Below are 16,040 nucleotides of genomic sequence, written 5' to 3'. Positions count from 1 at the left end.
AGAGATAGCACAGCGGCGTTTGCCTTGCAAGCAGCCGATCCAGGACCAAAGGTGGTTGGTTCGAATCCCGGTGTCCCATATGGTCCCCTGTGGAATTACTCCTTGTGGGAACTTAACTGACTGGCTGGATGCAAGCAAACAACTCCACCTATGCTGCTATGCTCCAGACTTGAAGACCCAGAGAGACAGAAATAGAGACAGAGAGACATAGAGGGAGAGAGAGACACACACAGAGAGACAGAGAGATACAGAGAGACAGAGAGAGAAAAGAAGAGAGAGAACCTTAGCGTGAACCTTGGTCAGAATCAACAGTGGGGTTGTCCAACTCGTTGCTGTGGAGACAAGTTGATATGTCAAAAGGTGAGAGTTCTGTTTCCAAAGGGCAGTTTTCAGCTTTTTTGAGGACTTTTTGGTTTGTTTGTTGTTTTCTGGGCTTTGGGGCCACACCTGGTGGTGCTCAAGGGTTATTCCTGGTTGTGCATTCAGAAATTGCTCCTGGCAGGCTTGGGTGACCATATGGGATGTTGGGGATTGAACCTGGGTCCGTCCCAGGTCATGCAAGGTAAATACCCTACCTCTGTGTTATCTCTCTGGCCATTTTTTGTAAGGTTAGACTAGCTACAACCCTAAACAAAGGTGTTCCCCCGACTTCCTCTTCCCAGTAACTACTTCCTTTGATATTTAAAAGCCCATCTGGATTACAGGATGTACCCCATCTTGGTGAATTTGGTTCTGGAGAAAAAAGAGAGAGCAGTTCTGGCTTCAGGGGGTATAGAGAGAACACATGGCAGAGAGGTCATGAGGCAAAAGGCAGGCTGACTCCAGTGAATATCTTTTTTCACTGGTTTGGGATTATTTCTCCATTGCTTCCCTGCTTCAACAGACCCGTCCGCTTAAGGGGCTAGAAACAAGGTGTCTGGGGCGGTCTCACAACACATGGATTTTATTTTACAATTATTTTTTATTTTACAATTTTTTGTTTGTTTTTCTTTTTCGTTTTTTGTTTTTGGGTCACACCTGGCATCGCTCAAGGGTTACTCCTGGCTCTATGCTCAGAAATCGCTCCTGGCAGGCTCAGGGGACCATATGGGATGCCAGGATTCGAACCACTGACCTTCTGCATGCAAGGTAAACACCTTACCTCCATGCTATCTCTCCAGCCCTTATTTTACAATTTTTGAGGTTTTTTTTTTTTTTTTTTTTGTGTGTGTGTGTGTGTGTGTGTGGTTTTTGGGTCACACCGGCAGTGCTCAGGGTTTTTTTCCTGGCTCCGTGCTCAGAAATCGCTCCTGGCAGGCACGGGGGACCATATGGGATGCCAGGATTCGAACCGATGACCTTCTGCATGAAAGGTAAATGCCTTACCTCCATGCTATCTCTCCGGCCCCTGAGTTATTTATTTTTTTAAGGACCCTCTTTTCTGTTTGTTTGCTTTTGGAACACACCCAGCAATGCTCAGAGGTTACTCCTGGCTCTTTTTTTTTTTTTTTTTTTTTTTTTTTTTTGTTTTTGGGCCATACCCGGCGGTGCTCAGGGGTTACTCCTGGCTGTCTGCTCAGAAATAGCTCCTGGCAGGCACGGGGACCATATGGGACACCGGGATTCGAACCAACCACCTTTGGTCCTGGATGGGCTGCTTGCAAGGCAAACACCACTGTGCTATCTCTCCGGGCCCTACTCCTGGCTCTTCACTCAGAAATCACTCCTGGTGGCTGGGATGCCTGGGATCAAACCTAGGTTGACTGCAAAGCAAATGCTCTACCTGCTGTGTTATCGCTCTGGCCTCAAGGAACCTCTTTTAACCCCTTTAGAACTCAATGAATTTTGGGCGGAGTGATAGTACAGCAGGCATGTACTTGCCTTGATGAGGCTAACCCAGTGTTAGATGCCCTGGACCCAGATGGTCCCTCAAGAACTGCCAGGAGTCATTCCTGAGTGTAGAGCCAAGAGTAACCATTTTGCTGGGTCACTGGATGTGGCTTCAAAACAAAAACCAAGCAAAAGGTCATCGAATTTTACAGTAAAATAAGGACATCAGAATGCAAAGTTCATGTGTGCACATAGGATTAGCCCACTTTGCAGGAGAGTCAACAAAGGAACCTTTTTTCTTTTTCTTTTCTTTTTCTAGCCACACCAAGCAGTGCTTAGAGGTTACTCCTGGTAGGGCTTATGGGATGTCGGGGAACGAACCCTGGTCGGTCCCAGGTTGTTCGTGGGCAAGGCAAACTCACCACTGCTGTGCTATCACTCCAGTCCCTAGTCTTCATTTCTTAGTGATCCTTTCTTTTCTCTTTCTGTTTTATTTTACTTTGGGGGGAAGAGGGTCACACTGCTCAGGGTTTACTCCTGGCTCTGCAGTCAGATAACACTCCTGGTGGGCTCAGGTGGAGCCAGTGGGGTTCTGGTGATCAAATCCATGTTGGCTGTTTGCAAGGCAAACACTCTCCCCGATGCATTATTGCTCCAGCCTTTTTGTTTTTGTTTTGGGGCCACACCCAAACTCAGTGTTTACTCCTGACCCTACACTCAGAAAATCACTCCTGGCAAGCTCGCAGACCATGCTGGGGATCAAACCCTGGTTAACAACATGCCAGGAAAACATCCTCCCTGCTGTTCTATAGTTCTGGCTCTCATTTGTGATTCCTTCAAAAAAAAAAATTGTAACGATTGAAGCCGGCCAGATGGATAGCACAGTGGTGAGGGCACTTGCCTTGCAAATGGTCAGCCAACCTGGGTTCAATCACCAACATCGGGGCCAGAGAGAGATAGCACAGCGGCAGGGCTGCTGACCCGGGTTCAATCTCTGGCATCCATTATAGTCCCCCAAATCTGCCAGGAGCGATTTTAGAGCACAGAGCCCTGAACGCTGCCGGGTGTGGTCCAAAAACCAAAACCAAAACCAAATCAATCCCTGGCATCCCAGAGAGTCAGTCCTCTGAACCCACCAGGAGTTCCCAAAGAACTTAGGATAGGCTGGAGCAGTAGCACAGTGGTTAGGGTACTTGATCTGAATGGGCAGCCTGGGGTTTAAGGGACTATTCTGGGTCAGGCCAGGCCACTGCTCTCTGACCTTGGGACATACACACAACACACACACGAACTCAGTGCTTCATGAGATCTGTGAGCAGGTGTACGTCGTTGTGCCTTCGGTGTCTGAAACATCGGCAGGAACAGGAACAAGAACATGTCAGCATCTTCGTCCACGAATCAGGAATCAAACCCAGTTGAGCATTGGAACCACCTCCCACCATCTTCTGAGGCTCCAGGGGGGGCCAGGGAGGCAAAGAGAGGATAAGGCATTAGTCTGGGCTCACACAGCAAGCCTGTACCCCAACCCCCTCCCCCTCCGCTGCTCCTCTTTGCTGGCAGGGTCGGATGGGTGTGTGTATATGGGCTGATGTTTGCTTCTCCAGTTGTTTACGTGGACTTGAACTCAGCTGCACCCCCACACTCTCCACGGACGCCTCTTTGTCTGGGGACTCAGCGCTGGGCGTTGGTCACCTTGCTGACCCAACTTTGCATCACCAGGGGCTCCCTGACCTCAGGATCCTCAAGTGGAGGGTGTGTCCCTTCTCCTTTGCATCACTATGGAGGAACCTGCCTGACCGGGAGTCACAGTGATGGTGGCGGTGGGCATGGTCCCTGGGGCGGGTGTGGTCCCTGGGGCAGGTGTGGGGGCACCCCAGCTCCTGACAATGTGCCTTAGGGGCCCTGTCTTGGGGAAGAGGTTCCAAGGATCGTCAGAGCACCAACCACGACAGGATTGGGCAGGACTGAGTCCTGAAGTTGTCTTCAGAGTGGCGTGATTTCACTAGGGTTGGAATTTCCAGGAGGGGAGCTGGAGAGATAGCATGGAGGTAAGGCATTTGCCTTTCATGCAGAAGGACAGTAGTTCAAATCCAGGCATCCCATATGGTCCCCTGTGCCTGTCAGGGGTGATTTCTGAGCCTAGAGCCAGGAGTAACCCCTGAGCACTGCCGGGTGTGACCCAAAAACCAAAAGAAAACCCAAAAAACAAAAAAAACACTAAATAGGGGCCGGAGAGATAGCACGGAGGTAGGGCATTTGCCTTGTATGCAGAAGGTCAGTGGTTTGAATCCTAGCATCCCATATGGCCCCCTGAGCCTGTCAGGAATGATTTCTGAGCATATAGAGCCAGGAGTAACTCCTGAGCACTGCTGGGTGTGACCCAAAAACCAAAAAAAAAAAAAAAAAGTCTGGGTCTGGGGTGATAGCACAGTGGAAAGGGCGTTTGGCTTGCCTTCCTTGGAAGACCTGGGTTTGATCCCTGGCGTCCCATATGATCCCCTGAGCCTGCCAGGAGTGATTTCGGAGCTCAGAGCCAGGAGTAACCCCTGAGAGCCTCCGGGTATGGCCCCCAAACAAAAACAAACAAAACCCCTCACCAAACCCCAAAACTTTTTTTTTGGGGGGGGCCATACCCGGCGGTGCTCAGGGGTTACTCCTGGCTGTCTGCTCAGAAATAGCTCCTGGCAGGCACGGGGGACCATATGGGACACCGGGATTTGAACCAACCACTTTAGGTCCTGGATCAGCTGCTTGCAAGGCAAACGCCGCTGTGCTATCTCTCCGGGCCCCCAAAACTTGTTCGCGGCCCAGAACAGAGCTCAGCGGGCGTACACTTACTTGCCTTCTTGTATGTTTGAGGTTCTGAGTCCACTCCCCAGCACTGCCTAAAAAAACCCACAATTTTTTCTTTTTTTTTTTTTTTTTTTTTTGGTTTTTGGGCCACACCCGGTAATGCTCAGGGGTTACTCCTGGCTATGCGCTCAGAAGTTGCTCCTGGCTTGGGGGACCATATGGGACGCTGGGGGATCGAACTGTGGTCCGTCCAAGGCTAGCGCAGGCAAGGCAGGCACCTTACCTCTTGCGCCACCGCCCGGCCCCCACAATTTTTTCTTAGTCTAGGAACAGATATTTCTGTTGTGGACAACAAACTCAGAATGTTGGAGAGTTAATGAGGTCAAAATAGGTGATCCTTAGGGCTAGAGGGATAGTCCAGTGGGCAGGGTACTGACCCTGGTTTCAATCACCAGCACCATAGATAGTCCCCTGAGCCCCACCAGATGTGATCACTGAAAACAGGGCCAGGAAAAGCCCTAGATAATGCTGGATGTGCCTATCACCAAATCATGTGGTGTCAGAGATCCAATTGGGGTCAGCCCATGCAAGGCCAGCTTTCAGCTGCTGTACTATTTCCCTGCCCCTGTTACTGATTTTTGTGAAGGGAAGGAGTTGATGCATGCTTGCAGATGCTCAGGGCTACTCCTGGTTCTGTGTTTTGGGATCACTCCTGGTGGGGCTTGGAGGACTCTACATAGTGCCAGAGCTCAAAGCCTGAGTTGGCCCTGGCCTAGCTCTTGGGTGCCCCTCATTGCCTTTTTATTTTCCTATGTTTGGCCACACTCAGACAGCAATCTTGGCTCTGCGCTCAGAAAACACTCCTTGCAGGCTTGGGGGACCACATGGGATGCCGGGAATTTAACCTAGATCAGCCGCTTGCAAGGCAAATGCCCTACCGCTGTGCTATCCCTCTGGCCGCCTTTGCCCCACTCTTAAAGGGAGGGGTCTCTCTTTTCCTTATATCATGAAAATTAGAACATTTTAACCATCTCTCACTTACCTGGCAATTGAATTTCACAACTACATCATTTTTCCCCCCCTCGAAGACAAATCACAACTGCTAATGCTCTAACTAAGCTTCTAAATTAGCGACTTTTTTTTTTTTTTGGTGTTGTTATGGTTTGGTTTGGTTTGGTTTCTGAGCCACACCCGGCAGTGCTCAGGGGTTTCTCCTGGCTCTGCACTCAGAAATCACTTCTGGCAGGCTTGGGGGGTCCCTATGGGAGGCCAAAGACCCAACCCAGCAAGCACCCTACTATCTGTGCTATCTCTCAACTACTTCCCTCACAGTTTTATAACTTCATGGCACCAGCATGATGAAATCATGGAGATGCTCCTGACATCCTGTACGGCCAACGCTGTCCTGTCACAGATATGGAAGGTTATGTGAGCCAGAGAAAGGAACATCACAGGGTATGGGGCTCCGGGTCCCCACAGAGGGGCTGGGAAGTAGAGACACCCTCACATCAGTGTCCTCGGGGGCAGTCGGGGACAGAGAGGAAACACCTGAGCCCAGAGGGTTGTGGCCGCCCAGGTGACCACCTCCAACCTTGACAATGACGCTAGGAAGCATGTGGCCATGAGTCACATTCAGGTCAGACCCGCCTGGCCAGTGAGGCCAGATGCCCTCTGGTGGTGTTTGGGCAGCTGGACCTGTGGGGCAGAGGGTGGCTGAGCCAGGACGCAACTGGGTCTCCCTCTCTCGCCCTCTAGCATCTACAGAAATGGTGGATAGGGTTCTTTTTGTTTCGGGGCCACATCCAGTGATGCTCAGGGGTTACTCCTGGCCCTGCACTCAGAAATAGCTCCTGGCAGGCTTGGGAGACCATATGGGATGCCAGGGATCAAACCTGGGTCCATCCTGGGTCGGCCAAGTGCAAGGCAAATGCCCTACCCTGTGCTATCTCTCTGGCCCCGATAGGGTCCTTCTGTCCAGTGTTCAGGGAGGTAGGGACAATGTTGACTAAGAAACTTAGGGATGGAGGGAGTGAGGGTGGGACAGGGGTGCCAGTGGGCAGCAGCTTTTGAGAAGTGGGTCTTGGGGTACACCTGGGCTTGCACCCCCATTTTGAGCAGGGAGCCTATCGCTGCAGGATGGCCGAGGGTAGAGAGCCTGGCTGTGACCAGGCAGCCCCACATCAGCCTCCCTTCAGGGGTCTCTAGCCCTCCTGGCCCCCACCCAGGCATCTTGCTCTGTGTGAGGAGTACGAGAGGCAGAAGTGGATAGGACAGCGTGGAGGGTATTTGCCTCATATGTGGCCAGTCTAGATCCAATCCCGGCAAGAGTGATCCAGAGTACAGAGCCAGGAGTAAATCTTGATGAGTACTGCTGGGTATGGCCCCCAAACAAGCCAAACAAAGGGGGCACAGAGGGGTCAGAGCAATAGAACAGTAGGAATGTTTGCCTTGCATGTAGCTGACCCGATTCAATTCAAGGCATCCCATATGGTCCACCAAGCCTGCCAGGAATGATTCTTGAGCACAGAACCAGGAATAACCCAAGTACCACAGTGTATAGCCCCCAAACCAATAAAGAAACCGAGGCAGGGACTCAGTGTGGAGGTGACTGGCCCTGGTAGAGGGGCACCCCCTCCCACCTCACAAGTGGTTATCTGATCCCAGGTGACCTCCAATGAGGACCCCTTACCCCGGGGTTCAGTTTAGGATGGTTCCTGGGACCCCAACTCCTGCCCCATAGGGAGGTGATGCATTGAGTGGCTCTTGGTGGTCCTGCTTTCGAATGGGGTTCATTGTGCACCCCTGAGCCCGTGGGCCCTTCTGGGGCTCATGGTGGTAGTGGGAAATGGTGCAACAGACACTGGGCCACATTGGATTGGGGATGATGCTGGGAGTTGGCTGTGGGAGCAGACAGGAACCTCGCGGACGGCCCCTTGCTGTGCCTCAGTTTCCTACTCTAACAATGAGGCACAGCTTCGTACTTCAAAGGGCGCGGGGACGCTGGCTCTGAAGTTGGCTCCCTCCGTGGCCTCAGCCCACAGGGCCTGAGCTCATAAAGTCCAGATGGCTGTCGGGGTGATGGTTGAGTCACCCCAGCACCGCCCTCCCAGGCGCCGGAAACAGGTGAGCGGCTGGGCTTTGCGGCTGGTTTATGGGGAACCCTGGCCCTCTGCCAAGGGCATGGACGGCTGAGGTGGTGGGGTGGATGGTATTCCCGGCAGTCACAAAGTCTGTCACCAGGGCTTGAAGCCATAGCATAGCACCTTGCACGTGGCCCAACCGGGTTCGATCCCCGGCATACACCGTATGGTCCCTTGTGCCTGCCTGGACTGATTCCTGAGCTCAGAGCCAGGAGTAACCAGAGTGCCTCTAGGTATGGCAAAACAAAACAAAACAAATCAATCAACAGGGGCCGGAGAGGTGGCGCTAGAGGTAAGGTGTCTGCCTTGCAAGTGCTAGCCAAGGAAAGACCGAGGTTCCCCCGGTGTCCCATATGGTCCCCCCAAGCCAGGGGCAATTTCTGAGCGCTTAGCCAGGAGTAACCCCTGAGCATCAAAAGGGTGTGGCCCAAAAAAAAAAAATCAACAGACTGGGCTGGAGAGATAGTGCAGTGGGGAAGGCATTTGCTTTGCCTGTGGCTGATCCAAGTTCGATCCTTAGCACCCCACATGGTCCCCCAAGTTCCGTTCAGGAGTGACTCCTGAGCATCGCAGGTGTGGTCCCTAAATAAGACAACAGAATAAAAAAAAATCTAGGGCTGGAGTGATAGCACAGCGGGAGGGCATTTGCCTTGCACGCTGCCAACCCAGGGTGACCGGGTTCCATCCCTGGCAACTCATATGGTCCCCCGAGCCTGCCAGGAGCAACTTTTGAACGCAGAGCCAGGAGTAACTCCCGCTTCCAGGTGTGGCCCAAAACAAAACAAAAACAAAATCTATTCTAGTTTAGGCCTGGCAGATGGTTCAAAGAGTGGAGCACACTTTTGGGGGCCACTCCTGGCAGTGCTTGGGAAAACATATGGGGGAGGGCATGGACTGAACCTGGGTCAGCTGTGTGCAAACGAAGAGTCCTCCCCAGTGTGACTTGTTCTGCACATAACACCTTGATTCCATCGCCAGTTTGGCAGAGGGGACACAAGTGGTCAGAGCTGGCTTTAGGGGTGCCTCTGGGCTGGCTGTGGGCTGCTGTGGCTGCCCACAGCAGGGTCACCCACCTTTCGGACTGACTTCCTGCACCTGCACCGGGTCACTTAGGACTCAGGAACAAGCATGTCATGAGAAGCAGCAAACTGGGGGTGTGAGTGTGAAAAGACGGCAGGACAGGGTGTGAACAGTGGTCTACAGACGGGGGCCCCCCACTTCTAGGACAGGGTCCCTCTCCAGCAAGCGCTGGAGAGGCCCAGGAGAAGGGGTGCATGCGGCTGGCCACCACCAGGTGGCATTCCCGAGCACAGAGCCAGGGAGAGGCCCAGAGCAAGGAGTGACCCACACCTCGCAAGCAAACAAAGGCTGAGCTTGGGTGATTTGCATTTCGGGAGCCCCAATGTCGATCCCTGGCGCCACACGGTCCCCTTCTGGGTGTGGTTCCAAGGCAGTAAAAACGCTTTCAAGTACTGGGAGGTGGTCGCCTAAACAGGGAGCCTGACTGGCAGGTGGGGGACCCACCCCCCAGTTTGCTCCTGAGAGCTCTGTGCTGTCCTGCTGGATCTGATCACCCTGTGGCCTGATCACTGTGAGCCACTCTGAGCTTTGGGGGTCCTCAAAGCTCAGAAGGGCCCCCAAACCAAACCTGAAAAGCCCGCTGGCAGGTGGAGGTGAGGGTCAGGAAAAGGGCTCATGGGGTCTGGGAAGAGCCTGGGGACCTGGTTTTTCGTTTGTTTTTTTGGGGGGACCACATTTGACACTTTTCAGGGGCTACTTTGCTTGGTTGTCTCAGAAGTGTTCTGGGGACCCTGTAGCTTCTCCCTGGTCCCTTGAAGAACCCCCCCCTATTTTTGTTTTGGGGCCACATCCTGGGGCGTTCAGGGGTTCCTCTTGGCTCTGCACTCAGAAATTACTCCTGGCAGTACTGGGGGACCGACTACAGGATTTTGGGGATCAAGGATGTTGGCTGTAGCAAGGCAAACACCCTCCCCATTGTGCCACTGCTCCGGGCCACTGGGGTCCCCTTTGGTCCGAAAGAACAGAACTGGTGACAGCCCCCCCCCCCCAAGACCACAGCCCTGGGGCCGGAGAGATAGCATGGAGGTAAGGCATTTCCCTTTCATTGCAGAAGGTCAGTGGTTCGAATCCCGACATCCCATATGCCAGGAGTGATTTCTGAGTGTAGAGCCAGGAGTAACCCTTGACTGATGCCGGGTGTGACCCCAAAAAACAAAACAAAAAGAAAAGAAAAAAAAAAAGAACACAGCCCTGTCCTCACTGCCTGCAGCCCTAGCTGTAGACACACCACCAACCTTCCTCAATTCTATACTTTGGGGGGGCTCAGAGGCAGGCTGCTGAGTAAAGGGGAAGGATCCTGGTTCTTTCTTCCCTGCTGGCATTTTCAGCACAGATGGCAAAGGAGTGCCAATGTGGGAGCCTCAAGGCAGTCCAAAGACCAGAGACAGAGACCTCCCTTCTCTGCACCCCCCCTTTTTTGGGGGGACCACACCCATTTGACACTCAGGGGTTACTCCTGGCTCTGCATTCAGAAATTGCCCCTGGCTTGGGGGACCATATGGGATGCTGGGGGATCAAACTGCAGTCCGTCCTAGACTAGTGTTTGCAAGGCAGACGCCTTACCTCTAGTGCCACCTCTCCGGCCCCTGCACCCCTTTTTTTGGTGGGGGGTTTGGGCCACACCTAGCAGTGCTCAGGGGTTACTTTTGGCTCTGCACTCAGAAATCGCTCCTGGCAGGCTCAGGGGACCCTATGGGATGCTGGGGACCAAGCCCGGGTCAGTCTTGGCTTAGCTGCGCGCAAGGCAAACATTATTGCTCTGGACCCTCTGCGTCCCTTTTGTTTTGCTTGTTTTGTGGCCACACCAGCAGTGCTCATTAGGCTTACTCCTGGCTCTGTGCTCAGGAATCACTCTTGGTGGGCTCAGAGGACCATATTTGGTGGTGGGGACCGAACACTGGTACAAGACAAACGCCTTGCCTTCCCGGCTGGCTGTGCTGTCCCTGTTGCTATCTCTCAGGCCACTTGTTGCCCCTCCTGGCTGACACCCCCACCTGGAGTCCCGCTGTAACTCACACCTGCATGGTCCTCGGGCCATCCCGAGCCACCCCAGGCTTGCATGGCATTACCCATGGACCAGCCCTACAGGAGGGTGGGGTGTGTGGGTGGCGAAACCTCCTCCAGACTCATCCAGGACGCTGGAGCTGCTGGGACATTTTTATTAAGTTAAGAAGGCTCATGGGCAGGTGCGAGAGGAGAGCGAAAAGAGGGGATGCTTGCCTTGTGGGCGGCCAACCTGGGTTCCATCCCCGGTACCCCATTCTAGGTCCCCCAAGCCCGCCAGGATGTGATTCCTAATGCAGAGCCAGGAGGAACCCCTGAGGGCCGCCGGGTGTGAACCAAAAGTTAAAAACAACAATCAAAAACGAAATTGTCCGTGGGCAGGAGAGAGCCATCTTCATGGGAAAACTGGAATGGTCGCAGGCCAGGAGGTGATGGGGCTGCGCCATCTCGGTCCCTCTGTCCCGAGGCTAGGGCTGGGGTCCTCAGGACAGGAAGTAGTTAGTGGGAGGTAGGAGGGTAGGGGGGGCGGGCTCCCTGCCTGGCCCCCCAGCGGTTCAATTCTGTCACATTCGGGGCAGGAGGCACCAGGATGACAGGTACTTGGTGACTAATATTGCTCCAAAGTATAAAGTGTTGGGGGAAGAAGGGGGGAAAACTATATAAAAAATCTCTTCACATATAAAATCCTGAAGAAGGTGCAAAGTAAGACCCAGTGTGAGGGACACGCTCAGATATGCAGAATGTGTGTGTGTGTGTGTGTGTGTATGTGTGCGAGGTCTTGTGTGGCCGTGTGTGTGTGGCCGTGCATGTGAGTATGTAGGTGTGTTGGGGCTTGTGTGTCCTGTGGGGGGTTGTGTTGGTGCGGCCCTCAGAGGGTGGGGACAAAGCTTGGCTTCTGACTTCCGTCCGACTGGACAGGAGGGTGACAGGCCTCTGGGACGGGGTCTGCGGATGAGAAGGACGCCAGGACCTGAAAGACAGGGGGGAGGCGCTGAGAGCTGGACCCAGCACAACCTTGAGACCCAGCCTGGTGTAGTTGAGGCAAGGGGGTGGGGAGGTTCACTAGTTCCTCCTAGAACTTCTCAGTCCCACATCCGGGGCCGGATCTGTTTCTCCAGCTTTCTAACATGTTCGTTGATCGAAGGAAGCACGGATCAGACAGAAGTTCTAAAGCTGCGTGATGCAGAGAAGTGCCTATGGGCCAGGACAACTCTATCTGGGCAGAATGCACACAAGAGGCCAGGTTTGCTTCCCAGCACCAAACGGACTCCTGAGTACCACAGGGAGGGACCCCTGAGCACAGAAGCAGGAGGAACCCCGGAACAGTGCTGGATGTGAGCCAAAATCACACCAACCAGACAAAAAGCAAAAATCCTTTTAAAGGTCTGAAGCCAGCTCAGGGCTGGAGTGCAGCCTGTGGGCAGCAGACACAAGGAGGATCCATCCTGGGAGCACTGTCGGGGTCCAGTCCTGAGCACAGAGCCAGGGGGAAGCCCCTGGGCACCGTCTAGTTTCAAATACAACAACTAGTACAACAATTAGTTTCAAATACAAAAGAAAAATAATCTAACTATTTAGAAAAAAAAAAAATAATCTAACTATTTTCCAGGACGTAGGTGGTTGCAGGCCCAGGGAAGGACTTTGCTTACCCATGCCCAGGCGGATGGGTGCTGCCAGTACAGGTGGATGCTGTGGGTAAGGAGGGAAGCAGTCTGCTGTTTTAGGGCCACACAAGGCAGAGTCAGGGGTGAGTGGCAATAACAGACTGTAAAGCGGCTTAGAAAGAGGCAAACAGGACCCCCTGGGCATCAGGAAAAAAAAATCACTCGGTAAGGGGAGGGTCCAGGGAGGGTCCTTGGGGGTCCAGGCCCTGGGTTTGATTTCCTGCTCCCCCCAACAGAAAAGACATCTCCAAATGCTCCCAAACCCCACACCTTTGGGCCTTGGGTAACTGAGACAAGGGAGAAGGGGATAGACTGGATTGGGTCCCTGATCTGGGGTCCCTGGAAAGCTGTTGGGGGCCGTATTGTGTCCCCAGGAAGGAAGTGGCCTGCTCACACCCTGCTCACCTCCCCCAAGGACAGGTCCCAGTAGCCTCCTCTGGACTAGGCCAGGCAACTACCTGTGGCTGGCCCTAACTGAGGCGGGACACACCCACCTACCCCTAAACCCCGCCCACCTCCTTATAGGAGGCCCTCTCATTTTCTAGGCCCGCCCACACCCACCTACTGAGTCCCGCCCACGCTCACCAAGGCCCCGCCCCTTATTATACTGGGCCATATCCAGCTCCCAAGACCACGCCCACCTCCTTGTACTGGGTCCTGTCCACATTCCTCAAGGCCCCGCCCACCTCCGTATACTGGATAACGCCATCTCCCTCAAGGCCCCGCCCACATCATCATACTGGGATCCGCCCACTACCCTCAAGGTCCGCCTAGTCCTTACACTGGGCCACGCCCACACCCAACTTCTTACGCTGGGCCACGTCCACCCATGACATGCCGGGCCCCGCCCACCTCCCTCCAGGCCCCGCCCACCTCTAGTCGGCCAGGCCGGCGCGCAGCCCGTCGCGCTCGCGCAGGGCGGCCGTGGCCAGGCGCAGGTGCTCCTTGAGCTGCTCGATCTCGCGCTCCGAACGCGTCTTGATGTGGTTCAGCTCCACGTACACGTCCTGGTACTTGGCCCGACGTGAAGCGCTTGTCCTGGGGCAAGGGGGGCGCTGAGCATCCGCGCGGGGTGCAGCGAGCAGCAGCAGGGGCCACCCCCTGCCTCCCCGAGCCCCTGTGCCCCGGCCGGCCTCACCTTCTGCAGCATCTGCAGCTCGTCGCGGAGGGACTGAACCTCCTTCTTTAAGTACTGCAGCTCGTTCTCCTTCACCCGCAGCAGCACCTGCGGGGGTCATCGGGTCATCAGGCAGGCCCACCCCAGCCCAGGCCCCTGCCCTGCCTGGGCCCCAAATGGCACGGTGAAGGTGTGTTGGTGTGGACTTTGGCCATACCCGTGTATCCAGGAATGACTCCAGACTCTGCTCAGGGTCACTCCTGGCAGGGTTCGGGGGGACCTGGACATGTGCCTGGGATCGAACCGGGATTAACCATGCATAAGCAATACCAGCTCCTTCACCTCCTCTGTCACCCCACTATCATTTCCTTTTCTTTTACTTGTGTTGGGGGGCATGCCCTGTGGTGCTCAGGGGTCATTGCTGGCTCTGCTCTCAGAAATCGCTCCTGGCGGGCTTGGGGCACGATATGGGATGCTGGGATTGAATCCTGGTCCGTCCAACACGTGTAAATGCCCTTCCCCGCCAGGCTATTGCTCCAGCCCCTCCATTTCTTTTCATTTCTATTTTTGCCACTGTAAATATAGGGCTTATTCCTGACTCTGTGCTCAGGCAGGGATCACTCCTGACAGGGATTGGGGGAAGGGGACCATCTGGGGTACCCATGGATCGAACCTACGTTGAACAAGTGCAAGACAAATGCCTTCCCCCACCGTATGTACTCTGGCCCTCAATTCACTGAAATACTGAGTGTCCTAAAGGCCCCGTACTTTTTTTTCCCAGCCGAGGAGGTGTTATTGGCCCCATTTCACAGAGGCGAGAGGGGCTGTGGCCAGGCGGCAGGGAGAGGGGCTAGACCCGGGGCTCCCCTCCTGCCCCCCACGGGGCTCAGCTCACTTCCAACTCGCAGGAGCTCCTTTCTCCGCAGCCCTTGCTGGAGCCCTGCGAGGCGATGAAACTGCGCAGCCGGTCAATCTCCTCCGACAGGCGGGCGTGCAGGTCCTGGGGGGCAGGCAGGAGGGAGGGTCAGTGTGTGTATGTTGGGGTGAGGGACTCCCTCTTCTCCACCCTCCACAGGCCCTGGGCTGGCCCCACCTGGTTGTGCCTCTGGAGCTCCTGGCCTTCCTGCTGGCAGCAGCGCAGCGTGTGCTCTCGCTCCTCCGCCTGGAGCGTCAGGGCCCCGATCTCCAGGCACTTCTGCGAGTACTGCTCGGACAGCACCTGCAGCTCGCGCTTTCAGCCCCTCCACGTCGGACCTGTGGGGTGGACAGTCCCACGTCGGACCCAGGACCACTGGCCCCAGCTCGCCTGCAAGCCCCAGACAGGTGCTGCGGCCAGGAGCGCACAGGACACCTACTAGCCGAGTGCAGCAGTGCAGCCCAGCTCCAGGAGCGCCCAGGCCGCTAAGCAAGGGGACCAGGCCCAAGTGATAGCTCAGGGTCTTGGGTTCGAGCCCCTGCACAGTGGTAAAGCCAGAAACCCAAACCCAGACTCCGCATGGCTGAGCTAGGGGCCTGGCTGAGCACGCGAGGCTTTTTGCCCATCTCCCCTCCTCACGTGTCCCCCCCACCCCAGGATCCCTGACTCCTGAGCCTGCTGAACACCCGACTCACTGGTGCTGCTGCTGCAGGCCATCGGGGCCCTGGTGGACACCCTGAGTCTTGCTCAGCTCCCGGCTCAGCTCCTCCTTGTAGGCTTTCTTCACGGCCTCGATGGCTGGAGTGGGCAGAGGGGCGTGAGGAGGGAGCTCAGAGGGGGTTGCCACCCCCATAGAACAGTGATATCAGCTGACGGGGTGGGACAGGGACCCACGAGCCGAAAACCACTGAGCAGGGACAGGCTAGCCAGGGACAGGGTGTCAGCTGTTTGAGAAGCCTGCTGGGGGGATGAGTGACCCCTAGTCAGTCACTTTTTTTTGTTTTTGCTTTATTTTGGGGGGGGCAAACCTGGCAGTATTCAGAGATTCCTCCTGACTCTGTGCTCAAAAATCATGCCTGGCACACTCGGGGAATGCCGAGAATGGGATGCCAGGAATTGAACCTGGGTTGACCGCAATGCAAGGCAAGCTCCCACCCCGATGTGCTATTGCTCCTCATTCAAGTCAGTGATTTCTGAGGGATACCACAGATACCCATCTGCTCCCACCTTGTCCAGCTGGGTTCCAGAGTGCAGAGTCAGAGGGACAGCTGCAAGTATCAGGATCTCAAGCCCCTGACTGGGATCCCGGGGACCCCCAAGTACCCTCTGATGGACTTCTTATGGGAACAAAACCCTTCTATTAGTTAAAGGCATCCCCAGGCTGTGAATGCAAGAATGGGCCCCGGCACCCCAAGATCTGCCAGGGGGAGCCCCCCAACAACAAACAAGAACAAAATGGCAAGGTCTGGACTGGGGAAATCATCCTATGGTGGATGGAATGTTCACCAATCTGAGTT

The 16,040-nt window shown here is 54.8% G+C and overlaps 1 protein-coding gene across 1 annotated transcript in view; it reads right to left on the bottom strand.

The window, feature by feature from the left end:
• Positions 1 to 11,680: 11,680 nt before the first annotated feature.
• The window catches only part of TRIOBP (TRIO and F-actin binding protein), a 67,928-nt gene continuing 63,568 nt past the window's right edge, over positions 11,681 to 16,040 (bottom strand). Inside the window, 8 exon segments of the mRNA XM_049772468.1 lie at positions 11,681 to 11,796; positions 13,364 to 13,506; positions 13,508 to 13,528; positions 13,629 to 13,715; positions 14,503 to 14,607; positions 14,701 to 14,841; positions 14,843 to 14,861; positions 15,219 to 15,321. Coding sequence (XP_049628425.1) covers positions 13,366 to 13,506; positions 13,508 to 13,528; positions 13,629 to 13,715; positions 14,503 to 14,607; positions 14,701 to 14,841; positions 14,843 to 14,861; positions 15,219 to 15,321 — 617 coding nt within the window. The 3' untranslated portion in view covers positions 11,681 to 11,796; positions 13,364 to 13,365.

This window comes from Suncus etruscus, chromosome 4 (assembly GCF_024139225.1).
Source record: "Suncus etruscus isolate mSunEtr1 chromosome 4, mSunEtr1.pri.cur, whole genome shotgun sequence".
Classification (NCBI taxonomy): domain Eukaryota; kingdom Metazoa; phylum Chordata; class Mammalia; order Eulipotyphla; family Soricidae; genus Suncus; species Suncus etruscus.
Note: the sequence above shows the minus strand (reverse complement) of the source record. Positions and strands in the feature narration are given on the sequence as shown.